The sequence below is a fragment of the Camelina sativa genome, chromosome 2 (genome assembly GCF_000633955.1).
Source record: "Camelina sativa cultivar DH55 chromosome 2, Cs, whole genome shotgun sequence".
In the NCBI taxonomy this organism is placed as follows: Eukaryota; Viridiplantae; Streptophyta; class Magnoliopsida; order Brassicales; family Brassicaceae; genus Camelina; species Camelina sativa.
Window position 1 is genome coordinate 5,957,990 of NC_025686.1, and position 17,645 is coordinate 5,975,634.

General features: G+C 38.5%; 3 protein-coding genes across 3 annotated transcripts; 2 read left to right on the forward strand and 1 right to left on the reverse strand.

Moving 5' to 3' along the window:
- On the forward strand, window positions 9,045-12,734 carry LOC104718467 (1-deoxy-D-xylulose-5-phosphate synthase, chloroplastic). Its single transcript, XM_010436226.2, has 9 exons — window positions 9,045-9,486; window positions 9,799-9,924; window positions 10,012-10,327; window positions 10,439-10,710; window positions 10,787-11,060; window positions 11,141-11,448; window positions 11,539-11,820; window positions 11,912-12,196; window positions 12,275-12,734. Exons 1-9 carry the CDS (start codon window positions 9,331-9,333, stop codon window positions 12,413-12,415), a joined length of 2,160 nt encoding a protein of 719 aa, XP_010434528.1. The 5' UTR covers window positions 9,045-9,330; the 3' UTR covers window positions 12,416-12,734.
- On the reverse strand, window positions 13,882-14,438 carry LOC109126396. Its single transcript, XM_019229922.1, has 3 exons — window positions 14,392-14,438; window positions 14,235-14,311; window positions 13,882-14,147 (listed from the first exon to the last, which is right to left on the reverse strand). Exons 1-3 carry the CDS (start codon window positions 14,436-14,438, stop codon window positions 13,882-13,884), a joined length of 390 nt encoding a protein of 129 aa, XP_019085467.1.
- Window positions 16,133-16,663, forward strand: LOC109126397 (uncharacterized mitochondrial protein AtMg00810-like). Its single transcript, XM_019229924.1, has one exon. The coding sequence runs from the start codon at window positions 16,133-16,135 to the stop codon at window positions 16,661-16,663; it is 531 nt and encodes a 176-aa protein (XP_019085469.1).

Consider the following 17,645-nt stretch of genomic DNA (forward strand, 5'->3'; position numbering starts at 1 on the left):
GCGGGTAGCTCGTGATAAGGACGGCCAATAACAGGCTGGCGATCCACGTTCGAGCTCTCCTTGATCTAACTCCTCGCCATAGTCCTCTTCGGACCTATATTCGTCGCCGGTGGCCTCTTGATCCGGTTCCAGGCCAAGTTCTTCATCACACCACGATTCCGCTCCGGATTCGCTTTCAACAAACTCCATGCTAGATTAGTGTAGGATCAAACATTGCAAGTTGTTCGCGTCTTGGGAATGGGTTTGGAACGAGGTGCGGACGATGGTACGTACAGCTGTCGAGAGTCGTCGGTGGTACGGTGGCACGGCAGTAGGACGAACGACCAATGGTGGTTGGTTGAAGATTTGCTGACGCGGCTACACGACCGAAGGTTGATCCTCGGTTGTTGACGCGTCTTGGTCCGTACGTGATGTGCTGGCCGAGCAAGTTGTGTACCTCGTCAAAACAAAAGAATATTCGTGAGTATCTTTAAATTCAAATGGACCACAAGGAGATATTTATCTCACCAAAGCAAAGATTGAGGACAGCTCACAAAAATTTCAAACCTAAGACCAAACAAAAGCAAAAGAGAAAGCAAAAAGAAAAGAAAAAGCACAAAAAGACAAGAAATGCTTTATGACTAAAGGAAAAACACAAATCCTAAACAAAACTCTAGCAAAATTCGATCTAGATGCAAACAAGGATGAACAATGATGCAAATACAAGCTATCAACCTAGATAATTGAAGAACAATGCCACAAATGCAACAAATTAAACCAAATGACGAAATGGAACAAACTAACAAGATGATGCAAACGAAAGGAATATTATGCAAGACAAACAAAGTTATCTACTAAAGCCAAAAGCAAAAGTAAAAACAAGTTACTAAAAGCCAAGGTGACAACTCACCCATGGACCACAAGGTGCATAGGGAGCTATCCACGTCCACATTTTTGTGGTCTTGACCAAAAGCACTTTAGAGGTGGCTAAGCTCTCACCATACAAAAAGAAACTAATCCTAAACCACACAAGAAGTTCAACACGGTTTTGACCATTTTGAATTTCAAAAGGCTTGGCCAAAAATTAAAGAGGAAAGAGCAAGTGGTAGTAACCAAATGTCCTTCACCTTTTAAATTTACCAAACGCGAAAGGAAAACACAAAAAGCAACAAAAGAAACAAAGCACACGAATCTAACAGCCTATAACAACAAAACAAAAAGCAATACAGCCTTTAAAAGATCTAGACAAGCAAACTAAGAACACTCAAGAATAAAACAAGAACAGCAAGAACAAACTAGAGCGAACAACTAAGAACAAAGCTAGAAACGAGATGGAATCTAACAACCTAAAACACAAAACGAAACTAACAACCTAAAGATTCAAGCTTTATACAAAAGAGAAGAGTTTTAGATCGACACAACCTTGTAGGAGCGTTTGAAGCTCTGATACTAACTGATGTGACCCGCGGACGCGGCTATGGATCGATGGAGGAGTGTGTCTTCGGTCAAGTCAGAATCGGTGGGACTTTCCTCGGCCAGGCATCAAGGATTCGAATCCAGAGAGGATTCAAACGACAGAAACGAGAGTTGAGGAGGTTCCAACGAACGGTTTGTGAAAACGGTCGTGAAGCCTTCTCGGAACGTACGGACGCGGCTGAGCGGATACGGCTAATGGCAGGACTCGGTGGGAAACGGAGGTGGAAACGACGCGAGATGGTACTGGGAAGTCTCGAGGACTGATGGTAAAGAACTCGAGGCTGGCGAAGTGGAATCGATGATAGACTCGAGAGCTGGCGGAAGAGAACTCGAGGTTGGGACGGTGGGACGAAAGAGATGGGCGATGGAATAGAGGTGGTTTGATGCGACGACACAAGAGGGTTGGCTCTCCTCTTGATACGGTCAACTAAGAGATTACAAACCCGGTTTGTGAATCTCTTAGGGTTTCTCAAGAGCCAAGTCCCGGACTTAGGCTAAGGAGAGAGGTGAGACAAGAACAAAGAATCTCTCTTTGTGAAAATTTCTATTTCTTTCAAGTCTGATTTTTACAATGAGGGTTGATGCCTTTATATAGTGAGGCTTACATAAGGAGACTCTAAAAACCCTAGGGACGTGGCCATGATCTAAACCATACACATGGCCAAAAAGCAAAAGCAAAGATAAAGCAAAGCAAAGACCAATCTAACGGTCATAGAGGGATCTAGAAGAAATTCAAAAGAAAAGAAGGGAAGGGGATAGGGTGGCCACGTCATTGGCTGAACGTGGATAGGATCTTCACTTCCTTGGCTCCTAAGCATGTCAATAAGTGTTTCCAAGTCATGAGCCAAGTGGGATCAAAGTGGAGATGCACTAGAGTTTGCTGCCTCGTTAAAACCTCTTTGGTAAACCCATTGGGACAAACCCAAAGTAGGAAAAAGAGTACAGCTCCTTCTAATGGCTTAGGGATGTCTTCACACTAGCGTGATGGTGAAGACACTCAATTCAAGCTTCCCAAAGCTGGTCGCGGCTCAATGTGCCTAAGTGGTGATGCTAAACTTGGGTCCTTTGTGCGTAGGTTGAAGCTCGGCCTTGAAATACTCAAGAGGTGACTTTGTCTTGTTCCTCCAAGTTGATTCTTCTTTGGTCGCCTTGTTGGAGCTCCCTTGGTCGCGTTGAGGCTCCTGGGAGGGTCGTCGGTGCCTTGGCCGCGTTCGAGATAGGCGTTCTGTCCATGTCCGAAACTTCTCGGTCATGCGTCTCGGAGCCGTCCGGGACGTCTCGGGCGTCTTGGTCAGGGGGTCGAACCCGTGATCACATCAGAAATAGTCTTTACTCTTTAGAATAAGTTCATCATCCAATTCCGAAGTCTTAAAAAAATATGCTGAATTATAGGGATTGCACTAAATAGTCAAACTATTTTTTGCAAAGTAAAAAGGAACGATGGGGTTTAAGTAATTATTGAAGATATGTGAATGTGGTTAAGAAGAATATATATCTCTATTTTATTAGATAAAACGATTTTAAATTAATAATTCACAGTTGCACAAAAAAAAATAATTCACATGATCTGATATTAATTAGAAAAAAGAAACATACCTTTTCAGACATATATATTTATATATAATAATTTCTATATTTATATTAAATATTATTTTATATTTTTTAACTAAAACCGAAACCAATAAAATAAAATTTACATAGTTAATTAAACGTGTGTTGTGTGGTCTTCGGTGTGATCGTCGTTAATCCGGTCTTTGTCGTCTGCGGACCCCACTAGCCGCCCCAACGGACTCCAAGCTGGCCCTGCAGGACATCGATCCTAACCCCTCACTAGGCAAATGAAACTATTCATCCAAATCCACAGTAGGTTATTGGTGCGCCAGGCGTTCCTCGAACCCTGGTCCTCACCTTTTAACAACCTTCCCACGGGACAAGCTGTCACCAATTGATCTGCATGGCCAGCTTGGACTCCGTTGGGATGGCTAGCGGGAGGCTAGTGGGGTCCACGGACGATCCGTTGGGGCAGCTAGCGGGGGGCTAGTGGGATCCGCGGGACGGGTTGTTAGAGTTATGATCCGACAGCAGTGGCATGATTAATTTGGATTCGAGTTCGGAGGTTGGTAGGATTACCGTCATTGTTAACTTCATCGTGCATGCCAAGCTCAATAGTGAAATCGTGGAGAGACTTGTATGTAAAAGATCCTATTAGGTGTGGGCTTACACCCCTTAAAAGGCTTGTCCACAATCAGCTTCTAAGCCCATTACAAAGGAAGGATATTTTGGTCTTTTGGCAATATGACATTACCCTATAAATACGAGGTACAACATTCAAGAAAGGAGAAGATATTAAAAATAGACCCAACTCTCTTGACTCGTCATCTAGTCATTCACAATACGAGTCGTCCATCGTGTCGCCTACCTTCACAAGTCGTCCATCTTATCGCCTACCTCAACAGATCGTCCATCTTGTCACCTACCTCCACAAGTCGTCCATCTTGTTGCCTACCTCCATAGGTCGTCCAGCTTGTCGCCTACCTCCACAGGTCGTCCAGATTGTCGCCTGACTACCTAACATCTCACCCATATCACTTATTCTTGATAATGGCCTAGCGCCCACCGAATAAAATATAAACTACGAATGGCTTGATCCCTTTCTAAGGGTAAGTAGGCAGCCTTTACCAAGGCACAACTATAAAACAACTCAACTCTCTCTCTTGTGTGAACGACCTACTCTAGAGCTTCAAAGTTATGAGAGTGTTTTTCCCTTGTCAAAGAACATACAAATACTTTGTTGAAATTCATGCATCAACAATTGGCGCGCCAGGTAGGGGGAATAAACATTTTCGCAAGCAAAGAAGCTTAAGATTAGGAAGCTTTCAGCTCGTCGTGGAGATTGGGTTCAGGCTCGTCTTCAGACAGCTTTAGTTATAGCTCGTCATTATATAGTTGCGGTTTCAGCTTGTCTTCCGACAGCTTCAACTTCAGCTCGTCTTCGGACAGCTTCAACTTCAGCTCGACTTCCGAAAGCTTTAACTTCAGCTCGTCTTCTCACGACTTTAACTTACGCCCGTTTTTGGCGAGTTCAGTTTTGAGCTCGTCTTCCTACACCTTCAACTTTCGCCTGTTTTCAGAAAGCTCAGTTTCAGCTCGTCTTTGGACAATCCATTTTAAAGAGTCCAGTTTCAGCTCATCTTCAACAAATACTTCAGCTTTGTACTATCTAGCCAACTGCCAGCTCATTCATTTAATAGTGTCAGCTCGTCAACTGCTAGCCCGTTAACCAATAACAATTTATGCTCTTCAATCATTTTCTCATTCACATGGTCATGCTTGCCATCTATCAGTTCATCAGTTAGACAGGCTCAGCCAAAAAGAAAAAAAAGGTGTATGTGTACATGCACATGCACACAACAAAGATTATTCAATGTAAGTACAACATCCGAGCTAATCACATCGACAACCTGGCCAGGCGCCGATCTTCCGCTCTATCTACATTATAGAGATATTCCTTTAGAAAACCGAGCCCATGCTCGCAAGACTCTTGGGGATTGGATAGAAAGCCGAGTCCATACTCGCATATTCAAAACATCCAAAGTCTATACAGGGTAAGCCGATCATCGTGCATCGCACCCAAGTTTGTATCTGGAATCTGTTTCAGATAACTCGGCACACTAGAAAGCATGTGTTCGGACAACCTAGCTTTAGCTCGTCTCCGGACAACCTTAGCTCAGCTCGTCTATACAGGGTAAGCCGATCATCGTGTGTCGCACCTAAGTTTGTATTTGAAATCCGTTTCAAATAACTCGGCACACTAGAGAGCATGTGTTTGGACAACCTAGCTTTAGCTCGTCTCCGGACAGCTCAGCTCGTCTTCAGACAGCTTCAGTTTCAGCTCGTCTTCAGACAGCTTTAGTTTCAACATGTCTTCGGACAAACTAGTTTTAGCTCATCATCAGACAACTTTGGTTTCAGCTCGTCTTTAGAAAGCTTCAGTTTCAGCATGTCTTCCGACAACCTAGTTTCAGCTCGTCTTCAGACAGCTTTGGTTTCAGCTCGTCCCCGGACAACCTAGCTTTAGCTCGTCTCTGGAAAGCTTTAGCTTAGCTCGTCTTCAGACAGCATTAGTTTTAACTCGTCCTCAGACAGCTTTAGCTCAGCTCATCTTCAGACAACTTCAGTTTCAGCTTGTCTTCAGACAGCTTCAGTTTCAGCTTATCTTTAGATAGTTTCAGTTTCAGCTCGTCTTCAGACAGCTTCAATTTTAGAGAGTCTTCGGACAACCTAGTTTCAGCTTGTCTTCAGACAGCTTCAGTTTCAGCTTGTCTTCAGACAGCCTCAGTTTCAACATGTCTTTGGACAAACTAGTTTTAGCTTATCTTTAGACAGCTTTGGTTTCAGCTCGTCTTTAGAAAGCTTCAGTTTCAGCATGTCTTCGGACAACCTAGTTTCAGCTCGTCTTCAGACATCTTCAGCTTTAGCTCGTCCCCGGACAACCTAGCTTTATCTCGTCTCTGGACAGCTTTAGCTCAGCTCGTCTTCAGACAGCATCAGTTTTAGCTCGTCCTCAGACATCTTTAGCTCAGCTCATCTTCAGACAACATCAGTTTTAGCTCATACTCAGAAAGCTTCAGTTTCAGCTTATCTTCAGACAGCTTCAGTTTCAGCTCATCTTCAGACAGCTTCAGTTTCAGCTCGTCTTCAGACAGCTTCAGTTTCAGCTCGTCTTCAGACAACTTCAGTTTCAGCTTGTCTTCAGACAGCTTCATTTTCAGCTCATTTTCAGACAGCATTGTTTTCAGACAGCTTCAATTTCAGCTAGTCTTCGGACAGCTTCAGTTTCAGCTCGTCTTCAGACAGCTTCAGTTTCAGCTCGTCTTCAGACAGCTTCAGTTTCAGAGTGTCTTCCAACAACTTAGTTTTAGCTTGTCCTCAGACAGCTTCGGTTTCAGCTCATCTTCAGATAGCATATGTTTTAGCTTGTCATCAGATAGCTTCAGTTTCAGCTCGTCTTCAGACAGCTTCAGTTTTAGCTAGTTTTCAGACAGTTTCAATTTTAGCTTGTCTTCAGACAGCATCGGTTATAGCTCATCTTCAGACAGCTTTGGTTTCAGCTTGTCTTCTGACAGCATTAGCTTCAGCTCGTCTTCACATATCTTCAATCTTGGAAAGTCTTCTGATTGCTTCAGTTTTGACAAGTCTCTAGTCTGCTTCAGTTTCAGCATGTCTTCGGATAACCCGGCTTTAGCTCCTCTTTAGACGGCTTCAGTGTCAGCTCGTCTTCGGCTCAGTTTTCGGATCCCAGATATCCCACGCGCGTGAGTTAAATTCAAAATAAGACGAATGACAAGGATGTCCCAAGAAGCAAATTGTAGCCCAAACCATTGAGCCCGACAACTAGTCACAGCCCGTCGCTGAGTCTCCGGACTAAAGAAGGGGGGGGGGGAATACTGTTAGGGGGGGGCTTACACCCCTTAAAAGGCTTGTCCACAATCAGCTTCTAAGCCCATTACAAAGGAAGGATATTTTGGTCTTTTGGCAACATGACATTCCCCTATAAATACGGGGTATAACATTCAAGAAAGGAGAGGATATTAAAAATAGACCCAACTCTCTAGACTCGTCATCTAGTCATTCACAATACGGGTCGTCCATCGTGTCGCCTACCTTCACAGGTCGTCCATCTTATCGCCTACCCCAACAGGTCGTCCATCTTGTCACCTACCTCCACAGGTCGTCCATCTTGTCGCCTACCTCCAAAGGTCGTCCAGCTTGTCGCCTACCTCCACAGGTCGTCCATATTATCGCCTGACTACCTAGCATCTCACCCATATCACTTATTCTTGATAATGGCCTAGTGCCCACCGAATGAAATATGAACTACGAATGGCTTGGTCCCTTTCTAAGGATACATAGGCAGCCTTTCCCAAGGCACAACTATAAAACAACTCAACTCTCTCTCTTGTACGAACGACCTATTCTGGAGCTTCGAAGTTATGAGAGTGTTTTTCCCCTGTCAAAGAACTTACAAATACTTTGTTGAAATTCATGCATTAACAGATCCCTCGATACAAAAGTCTCATATAAAAACTTTGAAATTTATACACAAGAGTCTCTTTCCATGTTACAAACTCTACTCAACATGGCTACATGGAGAGCCGATTTAACAAGAGGAGAAGTGGTGGTAATGTTTTAGGCTCGACCAAAAAGTGATTTGGAGTACCATATGCAACATATGATTTGCTCAACTTTTGAATGGTAAAGTCTTACTTAAAAGAACTTGCACTACATATTTATGATGCAAATATCCCTTTAGACAAATGCATTAAATCGTTTTGTCGGTTTTATTTGTGAGCAAATTGTAGTCCGTTTGTCTGAAATTTCGATAAATGAATATAAATTGAAGAATATCCAAAAGATGTTAGTCTGTAAGATCAATCGTCTATTCACATTCTTGAAAAATTGAGAATTTTGTTGTTTTTCCCTCGAAGCAATTTTGATAAGATTATCCAAATTTCGTATCTAAATTTCGTAATCCGAAAACTAGCCTCAACATGTAATTAAAAATATCTATTTGAAAATATAACATTGTAAAAGTCTCCAAAAGATATCATTACGTAAGATCAACTGCATATTCACATTTTTAAAAAATTGTGAATTTTGTTGTTTTGCCCTTAAAATATGCGGATAAAGTTTTATCCAAATTTCGTATTTTGTAATCAAAACACTAGCCGTAATCGAACATATCAATTTAAAAAATAACATTTTACCAGACATCAACTGAAGCAACAATTAAGGATGTCATTTTAGTTCACACTCATGTTTTTTTTTTTTTTTTGTCAACCATTGGACCACAACAGGCCGGCCCATTAGCCTAATCCCTACATTCATAAAGAGCGGGACTCGATCCCGGGTGTGATGGTGCCTTGTGCATTAAAAACTTACATTTAACCACTGCAGTAAGGACACTTCACGTTCACACTCATGTTAGAGGATGTTTTTGTTAATTGTATGTCAGCTCTTAATATTTGATCAATATGTATGTGTTTTTTTTTTTTAAATTAATATTAAATTTTATTGAACAAAAAATAAGAGCGATGACACAAATATAAATTACTTTTGTTCCTGTAGTGTTACACAAAATTTAAGAAAATAAATATCAACAAGCAAGATTTGTTTCTTTATAAAAACTATATATATTTTTCCATCTTGTTGATGACTCTTCTTTCCTTAAGATTTTTTTCTTTTTCTAATAACAAATGCTAATGTTGTTAAAAAAAAAACTTTTTACCAAATCACAGTTGTTACATTTTGCCTTTCCCACCTTTGCTACATTTGTTGTATAAACATTAGATAAAATAAATTTAAAAATAAATAAATTTCATTTCTTTTTTAAAAGAAGATTTTAATAAATGAATTAATACATACATACATACAGTATGTGCTAATGTACCAAAGCATATCAAAATCTATCCAAAACTTGGATTTCTTGGTTGACGTGGCCCAACCAAAATCTCAAGTTCTCTGCGGATGACGAACCATCTCAATATCTCTCTTTTTTAATCAAACCACGGTTACATAAAATTCATGATTCATGAAGTTTGGCTTTCTTGTCGTTTTATTTCACCTCATTTTTTTTTCTTTTCTTATTTAAAATAAGTCTCCATCTTTTAACAGTTCTTCAACTCTCCTCCACCACCACCACCATTGTCACCAACACCACCATTTAACACACACTTTCGTTTTTAGTGGATTCTTCTAAAGCGCGTTTTGTTTTCACTGTTCTTGATAACATAAGTTTTCCTAAAATTATATTCTCTATAAAAAATCTTACTTACATTCTCAGAAGAAAAAGAAATAAAAAAGTCACCTTTTCTAATGGCTTCATCTGCATTTGCTTTTCCTTCTTACATAATAACCAAAGGTGTTTCAACTGATTCTTGCAAATCAACTCCTTTGTCTTCTTCTCGATCTTTGGTTACAGATCTTTCATCGCCATGTCTGAGACCCAACAACAACAACAACAATTCCCATGTAAGTTGACTTCTCTCTTCTCTTCTTATCTGCTTCATCGGTGAAAGTATACTTTAGGAACTATGAGATTTTTGTAGCTACCCATTTGGTTAAATCTTGAATTAAAAAATGGGTTTACTTTGTTTTTGTCTAAAGTCAAACAAATTGGACTCCTTTTTTATATGTTAGTTTATTGAGATTTCAAGAAAAGTATTGTGAAATTAGACTCTTTTTTAGTTCTGAATTCTGGGAACTGATTAGAGAAAACGACAGCTTTTGGTCTTTATATTATTGTTGTGACTTGGGGGGGTTTGTGTTGTGTACACTTTACAGTCAAACAGAAAGGCAAAAGTGTATGCTTCACTTGCAGAGAAGGGTGAGTATTATTCAAACAGACCACCAACTCCGTTACTTGACACAATCAACTACCCAATCCACATGAAAAATCTTTCTGTCAAGGTAAAAAACTTAAAAGCTTTGGTCCATTTGGTTTTAGCTTTCTTTTGTCTCAATTTGATAGGATTTGTGGTTGGTACTTTATTGCAGGAACTGAAACAACTGTCTGATGAGCTGAGATCAGATGTGATCTTCAATGTGTCGAAAACCGGTGGACATTTGGGGTCAAGTCTTGGTGTCGTGGAGCTTACAGTGGCTCTTCATTACATTTTCAATACTCCACAGGACAAGATTCTTTGGGATGTTGGTCATCAGTCTTATCCTCACAAGATTCTTACAGGGAGAAGAGGAAAGATGCCGACAATGAGGCAAACCAATGGTCTCTCCGGTTTCACCAAACGAGGAGAGAGTGAACATGATTGCTTTGGTACAGGACACAGTTCAACCACAATTTCTGCTGGCTTAGGTAATCTAATCTAATCATTCCCTTTAGTGTCTTTGCCTTGTCTTGTTTTGTCTAGACAGTAAACAGTAGTAACAAGAAAACAAGACTGAACTAGAAATTTTGGGTTTACAGGAATGGCGGTAGGAAGGGATTTGAAGGGGAACAACAACAATGTGGTTGCTGTGATTGGCGATGGTGCGATGACGGCAGGGCAGGCTTATGAAGCCATGAACAATGCAGGATATCTAGACTCTGATATGATTGTGATTCTCAATGACAACAAGCAAGTCTCATTACCTACTGCTACTTTGGATGGACCAAGTCCACCTGTTGGAGCATTGAGCAGTGCTCTTAGTCGTTTACAGTCTAACCCTGCTCTCAGAGAGTTGAGAGAAGTCGCAAAGGCAAGTTTTTTTTCCATTTCTTTTCTTGGATGGCAAAGAATCATGTTCCTTATGGAGTAGCGTTTGTTGTGTATAGGGTGTGACGAAGCAAATAGGTGGGCCGATGCATCAATTGGCTGCTAAGGTAGATGAGTATGCTCGAGGAATGATAAGCGGGACTGGATCATCACTGTTTGAAGAACTAGGTCTGTACTATATTGGTCCAGTTGATGGACACAACATAGACGACATGGTAGCTATTCTCAAAGAAGTTAAGAGTGCAAGAACTACAGGACCAGTACTTATTCATGTCGTGACAGAGAAAGGTCGTGGTTATCCTTACGCAGAGAGAGCTGATGACAAATACCATGGTAAGTGGACTTAAAATATGGATAACATTCTTCTATAGTTCTTAAGAAATGCAGTTTATATTGATTCTTTTTTCTTTCAGGTGTTGTGAAATTTGATCCAGCGACGGGTAAACAGTTCAAAACTACGAACAAGACCCAATCTTACACAACTTACTTTGCGGAGGCATTAGTTGCGGAAGCAGAGGTAGACAAAGATGTTGTTGCGATTCATGCAGCCATGGGAGGTGGTACTGGTTTAAACCTCTTCCAACGTCGCTTCCCAACAAGATGTTTTGATGTTGGGATAGCAGAACAACATGCAGTTACTTTTGCTGCGGGTTTAGCTTGTGAAGGCCTTAAGCCCTTCTGTGCTATATATTCGTCTTTCATGCAGCGTGCTTATGACCAGGTAAGTTCAAACATCTTAAATTACTTTACTTTCTAATGAAACGTTTTAGATAAGTAATAGAGTATATGGATGATGGCCTTCTCTGTATAGGTTGTACATGATGTCGATTTGCAAAAGTTACCGGTGAGATTTGCGATGGATAGAGCTGGACTTGTTGGAGCTGATGGTCCGACACATTGTGGAGCTTTTGATGTTACATTTATGGCTTGCCTTCCTAACATGATAGTGATGGCTCCATCAGATGAAGCTGATCTTTTTAACATGGTTGCAACTGCTGCTGCGATTGATGATCGTCCTTCTTGTTTCCGTTACCCTAGAGGTAACGGTATTGGTGTTGCATTACCTCCAGGAAACAAAGGTGTTCCCATTGAGGTATAACTTAAATCTGATCTTCTCATATTGTTTTTCCTCTCTTCCTTAAACTATCTTGATCATAAAAACAAACTCTTTGGGGGTATTTCAGATTGGGAGAGGTAGAATTTTAAAGGAAGGAGAGAGGGTTGCGCTGTTAGGTTATGGCTCAGCAGTTCAGAGCTGTTTAGGAGCAGCCATAATGCTCGAAGAACGTGGATTAAACGTAACTGTAGCAGATGCAAGGTTTTGCAAGCCATTGGACCGTGCTCTCATTCGCAGCTTAGCTAAATCGCACGAGGTGCTGATTACAGTTGAAGAAGGTTCCATTGGAGGGTTTGGATCGCATGTTGTTCAGTTCCTTGCGCTCGATGGTCTTCTTGATGGGAAACTCAAGGTTACTTACTTACTTACATATATATATGTTCTGTCTTTTCAAAATCTATTGTTTCTAATTTGCAAACTTTGTATACAGTGGAGACCAATGGTACTGCCGGATCGGTACATCGACCACGGTGCACCAGCTGATCAACTAGCTGAAGCTGGACTCATGCCATCTCACATCGCAGCAACCGCACTAAACTTAATCGGTGCACCAAGGGAAGCTCTGTTCTGAGAGTAAGAGTCTGTGGCTAAAACATATATACGAACATTCTAAATGCAACCGAAGGTTTATTGTAAGTGCTACTGATCAAGGTTCCCGCCGAAAAGAAGTAGCAGAAAAAGTCCTTTTAGCAACTGAGATGATTAAGAAAAAAAGCAAAGGCAAGGTTGTATGGTTGTGTAAAAAATTAGTGTTATGGTAAAATTTGTATTTTTTATTTTTGTAATTTTGTTTAGGGGTGTGATGAAGATCGAGTTGTACAATCATCTAACATGCATCTTGTAAAAATCATTTACATTTCTTTGTGTATCTTCATTTAACCTTTGTGTGAGATGTCCGGTACGAGTGATTCGAACGCACCAATCCGCTGACCTGGAAATTTTTCCGGTTTACTTTCTTTAACAAAAGCTCCAACTCCCCAAGACGAAGACTCTAAGTCTAAGGCATGAAAAGGCGCTATATGAGAAATTAAAAGAGTTATCTATCTTGTTAATTACTCCCTGAAAACAATTTAATTTTCTGTTTTACCTTTCATTAACACATCATTTCATTTGTTTTAACTTTTAAGTAATTAAAAAGCTAAAAATAAAAGATAAAAATTGGAAATTTCATTGATAAAATTGCATCGTAAATACAAAATGACAAGTAATATGAAACAAAAATTTAACTCTAGAATGACAAGTAAAAAAAAAACTGGAGGGAAGAAAAGAAAAGATACTATAGAAATTATGTTCTTGTCTAATACTCTTTCCGATTCGAATTAATTTTCGTTATAGATTGTTTGTTTCACACAAATTAAAAAATGGATAAATATTATATTATATTATTGTTTGACTATTAAAATTCTAAAGTATTTGATATTTTATTTATATAGTAAATGACGAATGAAATATTTTTTCTATTAAAAATGACATAGGAAAACAAAAACGATAACTAAATTGAAACAACAAAATAAATCTAGAATGACAACTATTTTGAAATGGAGTGATTAAGATTTGTTTTTTTTAATAAAGATCAATTTATGCAATTTTTACTTTGTAATGTGTCTATAGTCTATATCAAACAAACTTAATGTAGTGTAAATCTTAATTGAATTGAATTATTAAAAAAGGACAACACATAGTACCTTAATTATGCTCTTATCCCTCTTTCATTAAAACCGGTTTATTTTAGGATTATTATTATTTTTGCTTCATAAAGATGAATGTAATCAATTTTCTATATTAGTTTATCTTTACCACAAAAATATAATGTAAATTTTAATTAAATTAACAGAGTTAATAAAAATCACATTTTTGTATATTTAAACACAAAATCGTAAGTCTAGGTATCTAATTCAAATAGTTTAAGAGTCAATGTATGTTTCCGCATACCCAATAGTCCGATATATAAATCGAACATATTGTAATTGTCCAGGTATGCAAAAGCCATTTTCCCCACAAAACTTGTAGAAAGGTCTATTTTGACGTAACTCCACATTACGAAATAGTACATTTGGCGTTGGGATTTTCATCACTATACATCATCAGAAACTTCTCCAATTCTTTACGCTCATCACTATTTGGTTCAATAGCCTTTGCAGCCTCTTCTGGAACAATGTCATCACCCTTCTTCTCACTTTTGACCACAATCTCCACGTCTTCACATGTTACTTTCTTGAGTTTTTTCAACAACTTCTCCTCGTTAAAACTTCCAGTGACCACAATCTTTTGGTTCTTAGTATCCGTCACACATGATGCAACTCCTAATAATCAATCATACATTACACAAAACAATTATCACAACATGCATGCAATTATATATACTTAAAATTAAATATTAATTATTCTACCTTTGAATTTGGGTATGGTTTCAGTCATAATTTTCGCACATCCGTCACAGTTATCCGGTATCTTGAATGCGACATCCCTAACAGTAGAATATATCGAAGAAGAGTGACTAAGAGAACTTTTCATAAACATGGTTTTAAGAATATAAACTACGCTGACCTGTTAGGACCATTTGCGGGTGAAAGCGGTAAGCAAGACAAACCCATCTTTTTTTTTAACTTTGTTAGCCACCAAACAAAAAAAATTAAGATGGATCTATTTATCGACAGCCTAAAACACTTTATTATATACACACAAATGCAGAACACATAGACACGACAGACACTATTTTTTTGAAGTGCAAAAAAAAAAGACATACATAATAGATTACCCAATCATTGATCAATACCATATATGCTTTTCTAGGTGTAATAAATATTATAAGCTAATTTATATACACATTTTTTTTTTTTTTGCATAGGGAAAAATATTTTATAAAATTTAATTGCATATTATTTTATAAGTGTTAAACAAGCATTTTATCAATATATTAAATTTTCAGATATCTTTGAAATTAGACCTCAAACATTATTTCTCAATTTAATTTCGTATTTTAGTTATAAAATATTCTTATATTCTAACTTTCTTAATTCTTAGGCTTTCTTTTTTGTTTTTTTTTCTACTACTTGTGAATATTATTTAATTCACTTTTTGGCTTTAATATTTCTATATATACTAAATAATTGTGCTACAGTTGTCAAAGAAAACTATGCCATGTCATTTTCTGTAATGTTTTTGTCTAACAAAAGTTATATTGGTTTTAACCTATATATTTATCTATAAAAGCAAGATAAACAAAAAAAATCAGCAAAGGTAGTTAAATGATATTATCCAAATAGGCGTGGGCGTATGGGTAACCCGTTTGGGTTTGGATATTATCCGTTCGTATTCGGATAAATGGGTTTAAGAAAATAGAATCTATTGGGTAATTTTAGAGTGTTGGTTTAGTTCAGTTTGGGTACTATTGGGTTCGGGTTGGTTGAATTACAAATTTTAGAACCCGATTATCATCTGAACTACCGGATAGCCGAAAAAATTCTTAAAAATTAATTAAATGTAAAATTTTAGCTAAATTTTGACATATGTAACAAAACTAATTGATATATTCAAAATTATGATTATAATTTTAGATAATTGAATTATATCAATGCTAAATAATTATTAATATTGTAGATATATTTCTATATTTTTGGATTTTATGGGTACCCGTTTGGATAACGGGTATTACTCTAACCCCAATACGAATCCACAGATTTAATAATATAGAACCCAATAGAGTTATTTATGTATACCCGGACCCAATCCAAACTGGTTTTTTTGGATCGGGTTCCGGGTTAGATATTCGGGTACGGTTTTTTTGTCCAGTCCTTCTAAACCAGCTAATGATACAAAAGTTTCTTAGTTTTTTTCCTTAAAATTGTTCAAACTATTTTGTCAATGTGGATTTTAAAAATAAGATTTTCTGTGAAGAAACCCACCTCTGCCCCCCCCCAAAAAAAAAAATTATCATCAAATTTACTGGATGTAAAATTTGAGGATGACATAATTCTCATTGTTCGATAATCTCTCGAAGATTCTCACATACTCAAGTTAGATAATAGAACACACGATCGATCCGAGAGAAACTAGTAGCGTTAGAGAATTTTGTGCCGATGCTTAGGACACTTCAATTTGTGCATGCATTTTAGATAGGGTATTTAAGAATGAAAAAAAAAAAGAAAAAAAAAAGAAATAGAGAGTGTGAAATACGTATTTTTATCTAATAGAGAGTTATCCTTATCTCTTTCTACACTATATATACTTTTATAATGATCAATATGAAAGGTACGGAGTTTTACCTTGCTTCATTCAACGAGCCAACATGACCGCTTGCAATCCCTATCTCACGCCTGTCGACACTAAACCCAACTCGCTGCGACTAACAGCCCTCCTTTCGCTGACCCGACAATGTATCGAAGTTTCGCCGGTGCTCTTCAATACCTTACTTTTTACACGGTCTGATATCTCTTATGCTGTTCAACAGGTCTGTCTCTTCATGCATGATCCACATGAAAGCCATTTCACTGCCTTAAAACGAATCCTTCGATATGTTAAAGGCACCATTTCCCACGACCTTCAGCTTTACAAGTTGTCTGCCATGAATCTTGTCGCCTACTACGATGCCGATTGTGCTGGATGTCCTACGACTCGTCGGTCCACTTCAGTTTTATGTATTTTCTTCGGTGATAATCTCATTTCATGGTCAGCTAAGCGTCAGCACACAGTTTCTCGCTCTAGCGCGGAGGCTGAATATCGGGTGGTAACCAATGCGGTGGCCGAGATCTCGTGGTTGTGGAACCTTTTTCTAGAGATGCGCTGTCCGCTCCAGAAAACATCATTGGTCTTTTTATGATAACGTAAGCGCAGTCTATCTCTCGTCCAATCCAGTGCAACATCAACGAACGAAGCACGTTGAAATCGACAATCACTTTGTTCGCGAACACGTGGCTCTTGGACATATCAAGGTTCTTCATGTTCCCTCGTCACTCCATTTTGCCGATATCTTTACTAAAGGCCTGCCCACATCACTATTTCTCGACTTTCGGGCCACTCTGAGTGTTCGGGAACCTCCAGCTCGGACTGCAGGATATCTCATGAATATAGGAGTATCTCATATTTAGGCTTAGATTTATGTATATCAAATATAGAGTTAGCCTTATCTCTTTTTACACCATATATACTTCTATAATGATCAATATGAAAGGTACGGAGTTTACCTTGTTTCATAGTTATATCTTATTAGTATTAAAATATCAATATATATGCACATGAAGATGTCTTAACCGATAAGGATGTCTTAACTGATAAAGATGCTCTAGATGAACAAGTGTTCTTAAGCTTATATTTGTTATTCTCTGATCCTTTTATTAATATGAAGTAATTTGGATTTCTTGATAGGATCACCGAACCCATGTTATCTAGCTTAATTACATCTAGATTGAACCGTTCAACCATGTCATTGTAACACTGGTAAGTGAGCTTTGATAAGGAATCGGAGTTCTCTTGACGAGGTCAGGAATTTCCTAATTATCACACTGCATGCTCTTTATTTGAATGGTACTAGACGTGCCTCCCCAATGCGATGTTGTCACATGCATGTCTCTTACGTAACTTTGCATTGAATAGTGTTTTGATTGGGTAAGGTCTGCGCGCATGCCATGCAGTTTGGTTTTGGATAGTTTGCATTTGCATTTAATACTTGTCTGGGTTAAATATCGTCCTTTAGATTTGGAGATCCGTCATTAATACTTATATGTGAAAATATGTGAAACACGATCCTAATTTAGATAACTTGATGGATAAAGTCACATGTTACGACTCAATAGTGTAGTGTG